This window comes from Erinaceus europaeus, chromosome 9 (genome assembly GCF_950295315.1).
Source record: "Erinaceus europaeus chromosome 9, mEriEur2.1, whole genome shotgun sequence".
NCBI classification, from domain to species: Eukaryota; Metazoa; Chordata; class Mammalia; order Eulipotyphla; family Erinaceidae; genus Erinaceus; species Erinaceus europaeus.
The window spans coordinates 59,944,646-59,961,755 of record NC_080170.1 but is presented as its reverse complement, the minus strand read 5'-3'; the positions used below and the strand labels follow the sequence as shown (position 1 = coordinate 59,961,755).

General features: G+C 42.9%; 1 protein-coding gene across 4 annotated transcripts in view; it reads right to left on the bottom strand.

Annotated features, from left to right (window-relative positions):
- Nucleotides 1-17,110, bottom strand: part of GALNT10 (polypeptide N-acetylgalactosaminyltransferase 10) — a 220,122-nt gene that overhangs the window by 16,446 nt on the left and 186,566 nt on the right. For all 4 annotated transcript variants that reach the window (XM_060198024.1, XM_007534373.3, XM_060198026.1 and 1 more), the window contains one exon: nt 12,283-12,390. In XM_060198024.1, the coding sequence (XP_060054007.1) occupies nt 12,283-12,390 (108 nt within the window). The remainder of the gene's footprint in view (nt 1-12,282; nt 12,391-17,110) is intronic.

Below are 17,110 nucleotides of genomic sequence, written 5' to 3'. Positions count from 1 at the left end.
GGGTGAGTGATAGATCACACAATGGTTATGCTAATGATTCTCATGCTTGAGGCTTCTAACAATAGTTCTTCTCTTTACCTTTCCATATTTTATTGTGCTTAAACAACCTTAAAATCATACTAGAAAGGCCTTCCAAAATTATAAAGGCACTTAAACCAATTATAATCATTGAGTTATCAATTATAGTAAACTTCTAATTTGTTACAAGTTTTTTTCTTTACAAATAAACGTTTACAGCTATTTCAAAGCCTTCACATGAAGAAGCATCTGCTCATACACTAAGGTATGAAACTATATAGAAGTCCCGACATCTACAACTTATGTAAATTAACAACAGCATTCACATACTTTTCTATACTTAACTGGTGTATCACATCTTGCCACTATAGGCCTGCCTTTGTCAGCCAACAATTTTTTTTATAGATTTTTTTATATTTTATTTAATTTATTTGTTCCCTTTTGTTGCCCTTGTTGTTTTATTGTTGTAGTTATTATTGTTGTTGTTGTCGTTGTTGGGTAGGACAGAGAGAAATGGAGAGAGGAGGGGGAAGACAGAGAGGAGGAGAGAAAGATAGACACCTGCAGACCTGCTTCACCGCCTGTGAAGCGACTCCCCTGCAGGTGGGGAGCCGGGGTTCGAACTGGGATCCTTATGCCGATCCTTGTACTTTGCGCCACCTGCGCTTAACCCGCTGCGCTACAGCCCGACTCCCTGTCAGCCAACAATTTAAAGACGTTTTTCCTTTATAACATCACCCATACTACAGACATCTCTTACAACCCCCAAAGACAAACTGTTGCTGAGAAGGCCCAACAAACATCTAGGCCCAATTAAGTAAAGAAAAAGGGGGGAATACATCCCCCCAACATTCAGTTTGCTAAGGCACTAGCTACATTAAACCTCTTTTAATATTTATAAAAAATCGAACCAGACACCCTGTCAACCACAGGAAGCAGATTTGTATGTGTTTCTTTCACAGGAATGCCTAGAATTGGACTCCTGTCCTCTGATATCGCCCACAAGATGGCATGACTACAGTGCCCCCCTGAAGCCCATGATGTGATCTGGCACGATCTGAAAAACTTCATTCACAAACTCCAAGGACAGAACTTTCTTACTGTCCTTCTCTCATCCATCACTGTCTGCCCTTCCTGCTTCTGCTTCACATGTCACCTTTCGGCAGTTTCAGCTCACTCTCTACAGAAAAGCAAAATTCAGGTGGCTGTCTTCCCCCATAAGATAAGATGTACAGTGTCTCTTCCCCTGGTCTTTGGCAATGGACTGACACTTCTTTTGGACTTGCTGGTGGAGCTCTTGGACACTTCCTTTACACTGCTGGACATCTTGAAGACTGACTGTAGCAGTCCATGGACTTCACAGCCAGCTGTCTTGGGACTCTGCAACACCAGATCACCCTTCTCACCCCTTGGCCTAACAGGCACCCGCTCCTCCACCTATCAAGCAGTGCCCCCTTCTTTTTTTAAAAATTTATTTCTTTATTGGGGAATTAATGTTTTACATTCAACAATAAGTACAGTAGTTTGTACATGCATAACATTCCCCAGTTTCCCATTTAACAATACAACCCCCACTATGTCATTTATCATCCTTCATGGACCTGTATTCTCCCCACCCACCCACCCACCCCAGAGTCTTTTACTTTGGTGCAATATGCCAATTCCATTTCAGGTTCTACTTGTGTTTTCTTTTCTGATCTTGTTTTTCAACTTCTGCCTGAGAGTGAGATCATCCCATATTCATCCTTCTGTTTCTGACTTATTTCACTCAACATGATTTTTTCAAGGTCCATCCAAGATCGGCTGAAAACGGTGAAGTCACCATATTTTTTTTACAGCTGAGTAGTATTCCATTGTGTATATATACCACAACTTGCTCAGCCACTCATCTGTTGTTGGACACCTGGGTTGCTTCCAGGTTTTGGCTATCACAAATTGTGCTGCCAAGAACATATTTGTACACAGATCTTTTTGGATGGATATATCCCCAGGAGAGGAATTGCAGGGTCATAGGGTAGGTCCATTTCTAGCCTTCAGAGAGTTCTCCAGACTGTTCTCCACAGAGGTTGGACCAATTGACATTCCCACCAGCAGTGCAGGAGGGTTCCTTTGACCCCACACCCTCTCCAGCATTTGCTGCTGTTACCTTTTCTGATGTATGACATTCTCACAGGAGTGAAGTGATATCTCATTGTTGTCTTGATTTGCATTTCTCTGACAATCAGAGACTTGGAGCATTTTTTCATGTGTTTCTCGGCCTTTTGGATCTCTTCTGTGGTGAATATTCTGTCCAAGTCCCCCCCATTTTTGGATGGGGTTATTTGTTGTCTTGTTGTTGAGTCTGGAAATCTCTTTATATATGTTGGTTATTAAACTCTTATCTGATGTATGGCATGTAAAAATCTTCTCCCATTCTGTGAGGGCTCTCTTGGTTTGGGTAGTCGTTTCTTTTGCTGTGAAGAAGCTTTTTAATTTGATGTAGTCCCATAGGTTTATGCTTGCCTTAGTCTTCCTTGTAATTGGATTCGTTTCATTGAAGATGTCTTTAAAATTTATGCAGAAAAGAGTTCTGCCAATATTTTCCTCTAAGTATCTGATAGTTTGTGGTCTAACATCCAAGTCCTTGATCCACTTGGAATTTACTTTTGTATTTGGTGAAATACAGTGATTCAGTTTCATTCTTCTGCATGTTTCAACCCATTGTTTCCAACACCATTTGTTGAAGAGACTCTGCTTTCCCCATTTAATAGTCTGGGCCCCTTTGTCAAAGATTAGATGTCCATAGGTGTGGGGCCTCATTTCTGGGCTCTCAATTCTATTCCACTGGTCAGTGTGTCTGTTCATGTTCTAGTACCAAGCAGTTTTGATGACAATGGCCCTATAATACAGTTTGAGATCTGGGAGTGTGATGCCTTCAGTTCTGTTCTTTTTTCTCAAGATTGTTTTGGCAATTCTAGGTCTTTTCTGGTTCCAGATAAACATTTGTAGCATTTTTTCTATTCTCCTAAAAAATGTGCTTGGGATCTTGATGGGGATAGCATTAAATTTGTAGATGGCTCTGGGTAATATATTCATTTTGATGATGTTAATCCTTCCAACCTATGAACATAGAATATCTTTCCACTTCTTTGTGTCTTTTTCATTTTCTTTGAGTAGTGACTCATAATTTTCAGTATACAAGTCTTTCACTTCTTTGGTCAGGTTTACTCCTAGATATTTTATTGTTTTTGTTGCTGCAGTAAAAGGAACTGATTTCTGGATTTCAATTTCTTCTAACTTCGTGTTTGCATAGAGGAATGCCACTGACTTTTGAATGTTAATTTTATAGCCTGACACCTTACTGTATTGCCTGATGATTTCCAAAAGCTTCTTGCTGGATTCCTTAGGTTTTTCCATGTATACTATCACGTCATCTGCAAATAAGGAGAGTTTGACTTCTTCTCTTCCAATCTGTATGCCTTTAATTCCTTGCTCCTGCCTGATTGCTATGGCAAGAACTTCCAACACTATGTTGAATAGTAATGGTGATAGTGGGCAGCCCTGTCTAGTACTTGATCTGAGTGGAAATGCTTCCAGTTTTACATCATTGAGTATGATGTTGGCTGTAGGTCTGTTATATATAGACTCCCCTATCTTCAGGAATTTTCCATCTATTCCCATTTTTTGTAGTGTTTTGATGATAAAGGGATGTTGTATTTTGTCAAAGGCTTTCTCTGCATCTATTGATATGACTATGTGGTTTTTGGTCTTGCTTTTGTTGATGTGGTGGATCACACTGATTGATTTACGTATATTAAACCAACCTTGCATGCCTGGGATAAACCCCACTTCGTCATGATGAACAATCTTTTTGATATACTGCTGTATCTGGTTGGGTAGAATTTTGTTCAATTATTTTCGCATCTGTGTTCATCAGAGATATTGGTCTGTGGTTTTCTTTTTTGTTTGTGTCCCTGTCTGCTTTTGGTATCAGGGTGATGTTGGCTTCATAAATGCTGGCAGGGAGTATTCCAGTGTCTTCAATCTTCTGGAAGACTTTTAAAAGTAGAGATATCAGTTCTACTTTGAAGGTTTTGTAGAATTCATTTGTAAAACCATCTGGTCCAGGACTTTTATTTTTGGGCAGATTTTTGATAAGTGTCTCAATTTCATTAGCTGTGATGGGCCTGTTCATGTTATCCACTTCCTCTTTACTTAGTTTTGGAAGTTGGTAGGTATCTAGGAAATCGTCCATTTCTTCCAGGTTCTCTAGCTTGGTGGCATATAGTTGTTCATAGAAGCCTCGCATGATATGTTGAATTTCTGCGGTGTCTGTTGTGATATTTCCTCTATCATTTAGTATCCTATTTATTTGGGTCTTCTCCCTTTTTTGTTTTGTGAGTCTGGCTAAAGGTTTGTCGATTTTGTTTACCCTTTAGAAGAAGCAACATTTACATTCGTTGATCTTTTGTATGGTTTTCCTATTCTCAATGTTATTTATTTCTGCCCTAACTTTAGTGATTTTTGTCCTCCTGGTTGCTTTAAGGTTCCTTTGTTGTTGTTCTTCTAGGTCTTTAAGATGTGCAATCAGGTTGTTTACTTGTGCTTTTTCTTGTTTCCTAATGTGTGCTTGTACAGCTATGAACTTCCCTGCTTTAGCTGTGTCCCAAATATTTTGATAGCTTGTATCTTCATTGTCATTGAACTCTCGAAACATTTTGATTTCTTCCTTGATTTCCTCTTTGACCCAGAAGTTGTTAAGAAGTGTATTGTTGAGCTTCCACATTTTGGCACTGTTACTAATCTTTTGTTGATTGTTAAGTGTTAGTTTAATTCCACTGTGGTCTGAGAACATGCTTGCGATGATTTCAATGCTCTTGAGTTGGCTGCTGCTGTCTTTGTGGCCTAACATATGGTCTATCCTTGAGAATGACCCATGTGGATTTGAGTAAATGTGTTCCAGTTTCTAGGGATGAATGACTCTGAAAATGTGCAAAAGTTCTAGTTTATCTATCTCTTCATTTGGCTCCCTTATTTCTTTATTAATTTTCTGCCTGGATGATCTGTCAAGTTGAGATAGTGGGGTGTTGAAGTCCCCTACTATGATTGTGTTACTGTTAATATATTGCTGTAGCTCTTTCAGTAGAAGTTTGATGTATTTAGATGGCTTCTCATTGGGTGCATAGATGTTAATAATTGTTAAGTTCTCTTGATTGACTGATCCTCTGAGCATTAAGTAGTGTCTATTCCTATCTTTTTAAAATCTTATCTATTTTAAAGTCTATCATGTCAGATATGAGAATAGCTGTTCCTGCCCTTTTTTGTGGGCCATTGGCATGTATGATAGTTTTCCATCCTTTCACTTTAAGTCTGTGTTTGTCTTGTTGAGTTAGGTGGGTTTCCTGTAGACAGCATATTGCTGGGTTGTGTTATCTGATCCATCTTCCTACTCTGTGTCTTTTAATAGGTGAATTCAGGCCATTGATATTTATTGATATCAAAGATCGAAGATATTTTAACGCCATTCTTGTAGAGTTTTAGAGCGTTTTGATATATGTCCTATTTGTGGTGGTCTGGTTGTTTATAGGAGACCTTTCAGAACTTCTTTCAGGGCTTGGTGATAGTTGATTCCTTCAACTGTTGCTTGTCTGAGAAGGTTTTGATGCCGCCATCTAGTCTGAATGACTGTCTAGCAGGATATAGTATTCTTGGCTGAAAGCCTTTCTCATTGAGCACTCGATAGACATCTTGCCATTTTCTTCTGGCTTGTAGTGTTTGTATGGAGAAGTCTGCTGCTAATCTTATGGGTTTTCCTTTGTAGGTGACTCTTTGTTTTTCTCTTGCAGCCTTCAGGATCCTTTCTTTATCCTTATTCCTTTCCATTCTAAGTATGATATGTCTTGGTGTCTTTAGGTCTGGGTTAATTCTGTTTGGGACCCTCTGGGCTTCTTGAATCTTTATGTCTTTGATGTTGTCTAGACTAGAGAAGTTTTCAGCTATTATGGCCTGGAAAATGCTTTCTTCCTCTCCTTCTCTTTCTTCCTCTGGTATGCCAATAATGCGTATATTGTTTCTTTTGAAGTCATCCCATAGGACTCTGTTGTTGTTTTCAGCATCTCTTAATCTCTTTTTGAGATCTCTTACTTCTTTTTTAGTTGTCTCTAATTCATCCTCAATCTTGCTAATTCTGTCTTCAGCCTCATAGATTCTATTCTCTCTGCCCTCTACTGTTTTCTGGAGTTCATCTATTTTGTTGCCCTCTCTGATACTGTTTTAGCTTGTTCAGCTAGTTGCATTCTTAGCTCAGTGATTTCAGCTTTCAGCTCTCTAATAACCACGAGATAATTAGTATTTTCTTCCATATTCTCATTTGTTGTTCCTGCATTACAATTTTTTCAAATTCTTTACTCACTCCTGTTATTATTTCCTTAGCTAATGTTTGGATGTTGAATTCGTTATTTTGTGCTTCACACTCTGGAGGACCTTTAGCTGGACTCTTGTCCTGGTTCAATTCTCCAATATTTTTTCTTGTTGTTTTAAGCATTTTATATATTACGTTATGAGTTCCCTTTATCAGTGATTTTCAAATTATTGATCACTACTGCTTGGATTGACTTGTGTCTAAGTAAGTTAATTAAAGGGTTCACAGTGGTGGAAGTTAACAGTTTTTTCAATCACTGAGTTGGAGCTCAGTGGTTTAAAAGCCTCTTTTTTTTCTTCCCTGTAGGCTATGGGAGCCTGAGGGCTTTTGAACTATCAATAGGCTTCTTAGCTTAATCACTGACTCCTGACCAAGAGATAAAACAGGGTGTGGCAGAGATAATCCAGTGGTTATGCAAAGAAACTTTCACAGCCCTTCAGCTATGCCACCGAGGTATAGGTCTTCTCCTGAGTTTCCTGGTTAGATCTCTGTCCCCTCCCATGTCCCTCCCTGTTGCTGCTCCAGATTCTGAGGGTTGTAGCAATGGAGACTCAGAGTTGCACTTGGTGAGTCTCTGGTTTGTCCTCTCCTACCTTAAGCTGTCCCCTTGTTGGTGGAGCAGACTGGAGGTGGTGTCTCAACTGATAAACTGCTGAACTGTTAGCAGTCACTTAATCTCTCCTTAGGCTCCTCTCTCCTCTCTGTCACCAGCCACGTGTTTGTACTCACCGGTGATTTACTGGGTTCCTGTGGTCATTCTAGTCCTGTCTTGTTTTGGTCACGGGTGGTCTCCTTTGTTATTCCTAGTTGATCCAGGAGAGGAGAGGAGAGAAAGTGATCTGCTGCTCATAGCTCCACCTCCGGAAGTCAAATCAGCACCCCCTTCTACTTATCAGGCAGCCTCTCTCTGCCTACCAGGCCTCTCTTCAGTCTCATGCTATCCCTTGTTACTCTTACTTATGGTTCCCTGTCTTATTCCAGTTCTTTTAAAACCACCTGCATGATATAATTCAGGTTTCTGCCCAAAAGGTTTCTGTTCACCCCTACACTGCTATTCTCCTGACAGAGTCTTTTATAGACATTGACCCATTTAACTGTGGCCATTAGATAATAGAAAGAGGGAGATGTTGGGAAATTGTGAGGATGTGGTTGAGCTTGGCAGGGTTTGAACCTGAGGGGTGAGTCTATCCTGTTAGTCTCTCTCTCTACCGAGAGGTTGAGCAAGGAGGGACAGTAGTATCCCCAAAGGTGTGCCTCGTCCTATCCTGCCTCACAAAGAGTCCTGCATTTCTGATACTATCTCCATTAGATAAAAAGAAAGGGGGAGATGTCAGGCATTAAGCCAGCCCCCTCCTTACTCCATCCTGCATTGCTGATACTATGCCCTATTTACATAATAATTGTTTTGCCTGATAGATCCCCACCCATCCCATTGATCTTCTGCTGTTTTTTTAACTATCTTTTTTTCTACCTTGAGACCACCCTGCCTGTAGGGCAACATTAATCCCACCGGTTAAAACCCTCACAACAGTTGCTAAGGAAGCTTCTACCTTCCCAGTGTGCTTTTGCCTTTCTCCACCCCCTTTCCTAGCCATTTCCATTTCCAACTTGCCACTTTTGGTTTTATCCTATAAAAGCATGGACTCTCTGATGAATAGATCCTTTTGCATTACCACACTTCTATGAGTTCCTGAGTCACCTATCTCCCACATCACTGAGTGAGTAGCAGCCTAGGCTGGCTCCGGTTGAGTTCTCTCCAACCCAGAGAGCATGCGCCCGGGGAAGAAGCACCCCCACGCTAGCCCAGCAGCACAGGGAAAATTTTAGCAAGCAGAGTTAATGGCTGGGCATTTGATTATAAGGCAGGTCTATTGGTCAGCTGGGTAGCAGGACCTTCCTGAGCCACTGCTTGCCTGTGTCTGTCCTTCTGTAGCCTTCAGAGCTTTGGTGAGACTAATGTTCCCTCATCAGGCCCCCACCAAACTTTTATAGCCAATATCTCACATCTATCAGGCTGACATCCTCAGAGATAGTGTTCCTGGAGGTTTAGTCTCTGGGTGTTTATATGTTGAGAAAACACTTAAAATATGTTCAGTGATCAATGAGGGTGGTTTGAAGCTGCCATAAAAAGTCTTAGGCGCTCAGCTCAGGTATATTTATAGTTTTATAAACTTGGTGGACACTGCTCAGATGGATAAACTGGTTTGAAGTACACAGGAAACTGATACAACATAGATGGGGGCAGAAGAAGGAAGTTAAATACTTAAATACAGGATTCCACAAAAACACTGAATACTTTCCCTAGTTCTACTGACTCAAGCAAACACTGACTACAGTAGTTCTTTCACTTGCTATCTGTCTGTCTGTCTGTCTGTCTGTCTATCTATCTATCTTCTTCATAAATAAGTAAAATCTTAAAAGAGAGAGAGACATTTTAGGAGGGCTTCTTGTGCTTTCTGTGTTCATTCTCAGGATGATGTTTCTGTAGCCTCTTCTGAGCAGTGATACCTGGGATGCATTGGATCGACCTTCTTATGGTGCATCCCGTGAGTACCCATTTATTGGGGAAACTGACGATCCTTCCTAGCCGACTGAATCTACATGGATCCCAGTCACTTTCAAAGCCAGCAACAAGCAGACATCAGGCTCAACCTGACGCTGTTGACTGGCTACGGAAGAAGGGCAAACGCTAGAAGAAGAAGAAGAAGAAGAAGAAGAAGAAGAAGAAGAAGAAGAAGAAGAAGAAGAAGAAGAAGAAGAAGAAGAAGAAGCAGTGATACCTATCTCTCATGGTTAGACTGACACTTTTTACCTGTGCAAGGCAGCCTTGCATTACTGAGCTATGTCCAGGAACCAGCTGTTATCCAACCATGGAGTTCCCTGAGTACTGTGAGTTCAATTATACTGCTACTACTCTGGCAGCAGACTAGATGAAATATTACAGGGCATTCTCATTTCTAGTTTAGACACTTATGAACCACCACATTCAACCAACATAACTGCCATGCCAGTGACTTTTTTAAAAATGAAGTTGCTTTCTGGTGTACCTGATCTATGTGTGGGGGTTGGTGGGAGTATCTTCCCTAGGATTTTAAATTTGTAATGAGGCAATTTTAAAAAAATAAATGTTTGTAGATCAGGGTGGAGGGGGGAGGGTGGAGGACCATGGGGCACCCTGAGCCCCAAGCAGGCTCCCTTCCAGAGCATCTTCTCCCTTCCTGCAGCTGCCAAACAAGATGTATCTAGTGACTAACACATTGGTGAGGTCAAGGCTAAGAATTAACTACAGGGAGAGTCAGGAAACAAGCTAATCTTGTTCAACTCTATGTTTTTAATCCCCATTCTAGAGAGAACAGTGAAATGTTAAGATGAGGAGCAACATGATCCAGAATTCAAGTCCACCTTAGGGTACCTGGCCGCAAGCACCCGTACATCACTCTGGTACAGTTGCTGCTGGGGATTGAACTTGGGCCCTCATGCTTAAGAGTGTAATGCTTTATCCACTGCACCACCTCCTGTAGCTCCCTCCCACTCTCTTTAGAAGATGGGAGAGTCAGTCTTGGGATACTGGGTGACTTCACACTGTTTCCCTGTTGGCCCCAACCTCTGGATGAAAGGAGATTCCAGCTTCTCCTGGAATCAAGAGCAGCCTATGTGTGTGATGGGGCTGTTCCAGGGGCATTATCCCAGCACTGAAAGCTGTGCAATGTCGTTGGAAACTTCGGCCACTAGGGGGCACTGCAACCCCTCTTTTCCATTCATAGATGCCAGGAATCTCTGGCTATCTAAGGAGCCCTTGGAGGCAGGCTGCCCATGGCCTTTCCTTACTGTTTATACCTCCACCCACTGAGCTTTCGGGATCATTTCCTCCATCCTAGAACACTCAATATTTTGAGATTTGTTATTAAGTTTTAGTGATATACCATTGATACAAAACAAACACCTCTGGCTAACTAGCAAGTGGTCAGATTAATTTAAGCAGTGATTGATGCAAAAACACATAAGGCAATGGAACTGTCTGACATGAAGGCATTTTGGCAGTAAACTTGGGGAGGGTACTTAGGGGAAGATAAAGGCAATGACATTTTAATTGCTCCTGTGCCAGCAACTTTCAAGTATTTTGTGCCAGGTTTTTGCAAACATACTACATGGCTGTATCAGACTTATCTAGCATGTTCTTTGAGTCCCCCTTCTGACTTTGCAGCTGCTTTCAGTTTATCCTAAATAATAACATCTGTGAATCCACACATTTTCTGCATGAATACATGTGGATTTCAAATTTATATTAAATGAAACACATGAAGATAAAAATTCTTGTCTACTAGCAAAAATCATCTTGTCTGATATACTTGAGGAAACTGTTTCTCCTTAATTTCCTTTGCAATGCTAAGAGTTGGAAAGTTTGCTTACTTAAACCAGGGGTAGGGTGTCTCTGGCCTGAGAGTTCATGGCCTGTGGAATCATTTGGTTTGGCTCTGCCAGGGTAACTGTAGGAAGGACTCATAATTCAATAAATCTAGGAATTTTTTTCATAGCAACATTAAGTGCTATTTTTTTTTAAATTTCAACTTAACAGTGATTTATTTAGATCCTAAGATAGGTGGGATATAGTTCCATACCACACTTACCACCAAAGTTCTGTGCCCCCAATTCCCCTATCAATGATACCCACCATAGTTCTCTCAACGTCTTAGAGAAAGGCTATCTACTTTTTTTTTCCTTCTTCAAGTTCATGTGTTTCAATGAATGAAAACATCTAGTAGTTGTCTTTCACCTCTTTATTTACTTACTTACTTACTAAGCATAATCACCTCCAGTACCATACATTTGGTCCTGAGGGACACAATATATATATATTTTTGCGTCTAGGGTTATTGCTGGGGCTCGATGCCTGTACCACGAATCCACTGGTCCTGAAGACTATTTTTTCCCCCTTTTGTTGCCCTTGTTTTATCATTATTATGGTTATTATTATTGTTGTTGTTATTGATGTCATTGTTGTTGGATAGGACAGAGAAAAATTGAGAGAGGATGGGAAGACAGAGAGGGGGAGACGAAGGTAGACACTTGCAGACCTGCTTTACCGATTGTGAAGTGACCCCCTGCAGGTGAGGAGCTGGGGGCTTGAACTGGGATCCTTATCCTGGTCTTTGCGCTTTGCACCACTGGGAAACTGCCCAACCCCCAGGACACAATCTTTTTTAACTGTAGAGTAGTACTCCATGGGATATATATCCCATCATTTTTTTATCTAGTCATCTATCCATGGGCATTTAGGCTACATCCACATTTTGGCTATTATGAATAGTTTAAGTGTTAATACTAAGGTTGATAATTTTGTATGGCCTTTGGTCCTTGAGTAATGTTATAAATAATCAATGGCCCTTGGCAGAAAAGATTCCTTACTCTGCCTTCAACAAAGGCGGAAACACAGACTCAGAGAGTTAAGCCACCTTCCTTTTTTTTTAAAAAAAAATTTATTTATTCATGAAGAAGATAGGAGAGAGAGAAATAACCAGACGTCACTCTGGTACATGTGCTGCCAGGGATCGAACACAGGACCTCATGCTCGAGAGTCGAAGGCTTTATCCATTGCACTACCTCCCGGACCACTTTTTTTTTTTTTCCTCCTGGACCACTTAAGCCACCTTCCAAAGGTCACACAAAGCAGGGCTTTAAGCAAATTCTTTCAAGTTGGATTTCATGGGGTAGGTAGGGGCTGGGGCACAGTCTCATGTAGTCTCACAAAGTTTCACATGGTCTCACATAGTCACAGAGTCTCACATAGTCTCACATGCCCAGTCACATGCCATAGTCTCAAATAGTCCCAGGACCAAAGCCCATCCCTGAAGCCATCACCTTACCCGGGCCAGGCTAACTCCAGCAGGGACTTTGTAGGGAACGTACTTCCGGTAGATGTGGCCCACCCTGGAGCAGGGGATGTCCTCCATTCGGCCCCCACACATCCACACCTTCAGGGAAGAGAAGAGAGAGGGTGATATGTTGCTTTCAACTCACCTTCCCCAGGGGATGGGGGCAGACTCCTCAGTCCATTCATCAAAATCTTTAGCTGGGATTAAGTACAGACTTGCCCTCTCCCCTACCCCCAGCTCCAACTAGGGACATAGGACTGTACCTCATGACAGGGCTGACTGCAGCCACAGCACAATGCAAGGATGAGGGCTACACAGACACAATGGCTTAACCTACTCCCCTGTCACTGGGCCATTGGCCAGGCTGAGGATAGCACTACAGACAGTGCCAGTGGTGAGGTGCTGACTGGCTAGCAGTATCCTGGAAACAACTCTCTTGTTCCATGCCATCAAAACTGTGGGCAACTGTGTACCTTGGCTACAACCCTAACTCCAGCCTCTTGACAGTCCCAAGCCAGAACATCCCTTCTAAGTCACTCCTAACCCCCTTACAGAGACAATTCATTTCTGTGGGTCACAATTTTTCCTGCAGTAATTGCTATGGAACATGGGGAGATGGCTTCAGATGGAGAGGGCTGCCTTGAGGAAGCTAGGTCACTGTATGGGAACCATGTTTGGATATAGTGGTATGGGGGCATCACCACCTAGAGGGAACATTTTATGTGAGACTTAAAGGGCAAGAAGGGGAGTTGGGGTGGTGGCTTATTGGTAGAGAGCCTGCCTTTGCATGTGTGAGGTGCTGGGTCCAATCCCAGTAACACATGAAAGAAACATAGAATGAATGGAACTCCACAGAGGGTGGGGCACTGCATTTGGTGTTCTTTCACTCTCTAGGTCTTTCATTAAAAAAAGAAGAGGGGCTGAGTGGTGGCAAAACTGGTTGAGTGCACATGTTACAATGTGCAAGAACCTAAGTTCAAGCCTCCAGTTCCCAGCTACAGGGGAGTGTTTCATGAGTGGTGAAGCAGGTCTGCAGGTGTCTCTCTCTCTCTGTCTATCTTCCTATCCACTCTCAATTTCTATCTGTCCTATCAAATGTAAGAGAAATAAAATAAATACTTAAAAATAAACAAAATTTGTATGGATCCAGGAGGTGGTCCAATGGTTAAAGTGTTGGACTCTTAAGTATGAGGTCCCAAATTTGTTATTTATTTATATATTCCCTTTTGTCGCCCTTGTTGTTTTATTATTGTAGCTATTATTGTTGTTGTTATTGATGTTGTCGTTGTTGGATAGGACAGAGAAAAATGGAGAGGAGAGGAAGACAGAGAAAGAGAGACACCTGCAGACCTACTACACCGTCTGTGAAGTGACTCCTCTGCAGGTGGGGAGCTGGGGGCTCAAACCGGGATCCTTATGCCAGTCCTTGCATTTTGTGCCACGTGCGCTTAACCTGCTACGCTAATGCCTGACTCCCAAGGTCCCAAATTTGATCCCCAGAATTGCATGAGTTAGAATTATGCTCTGGTTCTTTCTTCCTCTCTCATAATTAAGTAATTAGAAAACTAACCTTTAAAAATGATGAGTTAAGAAACATTCTCATGTACAAGGACCTGGTTTCAAGTCTCTGGTTCCCACCTGTGGGGAGAAGCTTCACAAGTGAAGTAGTGCTGCAGGTTTCTCTCTCTCTCTTTTTTTTAATTTCTTTATTGGGCAATTAATGTTTTACATTTGACAGTAATTTTTTAATTTTCCCTTTTGTTGCCCTTGTTGTTTTATTGTTGTAATTATTATCATTGTTGTTATTAATATCATCATTGTTGGATAGGATAGAGAGAAATGGAGAGAGGAGGGAAGACAGAGAGGGGGAGAGAAAGAGAGACACCTGCAGACCTGCTTCACTGGTTGTGAAGTGACTCCCCTGTAGGTGGGGAGCCGGGGGTTTGAACCCGGATCCTTATGCCAGGTGCACTTTGCGCCACCTGCATTTAACCCTCTGTGCTACCACCCAACTCCCGAAGGTTTCTCTTTCTCTCCCTCTCTCTTTCCATTCCTCCCTTTCCTCTTGATTTCTCTCTGTGTCTATAAAAAAATCTGAGGAGGGAGAAAACAAGTGTCGAAAAGAGCAAGTGCAAAGATCCTGGGATGGGTCTGCCTGGTACTCTTTGCACACAGATAATAGAGGCCTGAGCAAGAGGAGGTGTAGTGCAAGACAGGGGCCAGAGAAGGACTAGGTGTAGTTTAAGGGACTTCAAAGACTGAGGAATCTTTGCCAAGTTTCCAGTGAGGGAGGCCATCTAATCCAATTGCTGCTTTCCAAAGGTGACCCTGACAACAGGAGGACTGTGCTGGCGGTAGACAGGCTTGTGGGCTTGGTAGACTCTTGCAGGTGTGTGTGTGTGTGTGTGTGTGTGTGTGTGTGTGTGTGTGTATGGTGGTTGTGGGGGAGAGGCAGGGAGGGCACAATTAGTCTGGAACTTTGTGCTCATCCTGTCCCCATACTCTGCACCTATGGAGTGAGGAGTGGGATTATCTATAACCTGAGTCTATGCTAAAGAGCTCTGTCCAGCTTGAGCTTTAACATAGGACCTTGGGGATTTGGCTTTGTGTCTTGATTAATTCAGGGACTCCTCTACTTCACTCAGGGAGGGTCTCTGCCCCTCTGTCCTCTGCCAGCTACTGTCCCTAACCCACCCCAGCCTATAAGTTTTCTGCTCTGGGTGTCCCATGATGGGACAGGATGCTGGGGTCGCAATTAGTGAAAGTGCTGTCTGGAGAAATGCAATTATATTCTGATCTGGGAGAAGGAAAAAAAATGAAAGAAAAGGAAAAACAGAGAGAGTCAATAGAACAGAACATTGGTCTCGAGATAATGGGCTCCTGATGGTAGATTAATGTCAAGGCCAAGCCAAGAAGTTTATTTTCAGAGCAGGCGATATTGATCAGGCGCCAGCATCCCATAATAATAATTCTTCCTTTATGCTAAGTGATGGATGTGGAAGTGCTGCTTTTGTCTGGCGAATATTGCCTGGGTTGCTGTGGCTGCCCCTGCCTTGTGGGAAGCTGAGTATTGCAGAGCAGGTGGGGACACCTTGCCCTACTCTATTTCTGATGTCCCCAGGGCAGGGGCCCTGGGCTGGCGTCCAGCTCCCTGAGTCTGTATTAAGCTCACATTAGCTAAAGAGACTATTTCTGCTGCCTGGCACAGTCCCTGCTTTATGCAGAAGGATGAGCAATTTCCAGACCCTTTTCTCCCCACTGGGACCCCGATTTCTTTGGCTCTGACCACTATGGCCTTAGGCCTGGAGGTTCTTGAGGTACCAGGCTGATCTTGATCTACTGAGAGGTTGAAGAGTCCAAGAGTCCAAAGTGGCCTCAGATTTATGGACAACAGGAACCTAGGGGGCAGCATGGCTCTGGATGATGGGTTTACTCCATGGCTTCTCTGGATGGACCAGGAATGACCATGGTTGACTCAGGATAAGCTTAACACACACACACACACACACACACACACACACACACACACACACACACACACACTTCAGCTAGAGCTGTGGGTCAATTTCTTCGAGAGTTCCTAGTGAGGACATTCAACTTTAGTCATGCAGAAGCATCTCACATGGCAGTCAGCCTCCCCATGGGGTTACCTGGTGGGATTCCCAAACTGGAGGGATGCCTCTCCAAGGGACAGACATATGCCAGAGGCACACAGCACTGTCTTGAGTCCCTGGGGAGCTGGTGCTGAGCCAGGCACTGCTCACGGCCCAGGCCCCTAGTCTGGGGACTCAGGTTCCTCACCCTCTCACACCTGTGGCAGTAGCCACTTATGTCTGGAGACAACAGTCACAGAAACTCTGTAATCCTTGAGGTCCCCTGCAGCAGTGAGGTGGTCCTCCCAGTCTGTGACCTGGGGACAATCGCTGCTGCCTTGCAGGGTTGCTGAGAAGGCCTGAGACACCCATGAAAAGCTTAGCTGGATGCCTGGCCTGGCTAATGTGGTTAGTGTGTTACTGGTCCTTGCAAAACGAGGGTTGAGTGCTGCCTGGAAGTGACCCCATGCTTGCTCTTTGGCCCAGCACCATCATAGCTTTCTTTCTGGGCTCACAGGGGAAGTGGTTTTTCTGACTGGGTGGGGGCAAGTGGGTGGGTTGAACTGGGGCACACAGAAGGCTCTGCAGGGAGGGGGAGAGCTGCTATGCCAGAAGCAGCACTCAGTATCACACTTAGCTGAGTGCCCCTCCTCATATTTGGAATGTCATGAACATGGCAATGCAGGCATAGGGAATCTCTGGCATGCAAGTTCAATGCTCTACCAGTTGAACTGATTTTTTAAAACATAATTCATCAATTAATTCTCTTCTTTTTGTGTGTGTGACACTAGAGTCTTGCATTTATGCAATTCCACCATTCCTGGGTCACTTTTTTTTCATTTTTAAAATTTCAGGTCAAGAAAGAGAGATGAGAGGGATGTCATAGCACCAGAGTACCCATTCCTGGAGTTGTGATGCTCCAATGTACAGTTTTATTTTAGAAACCATTTAAGATTCACTACTAAGTTCATATAAGACATAGTATAAATCTTTTTTGTTGTTGTTTGTTTTGTTACAAAAGCTTTGCTGCTCCAGTCTGATTTTTTCAAATAGAAAAATAGAAACAGACAGAGGGAGTCGGGCGGTAGTGCAGCGGGTTAAGTGCACATAGTGCAAAGCACAAGGACTGGCATAAGGATCCCAGTTCGAGCCCCTGGCTCCCCACCTGCAGGGGAGTCACTTCACAGGCGGTAAGGCAGGTCTGCAGGTATCTATCTTTCTCTACC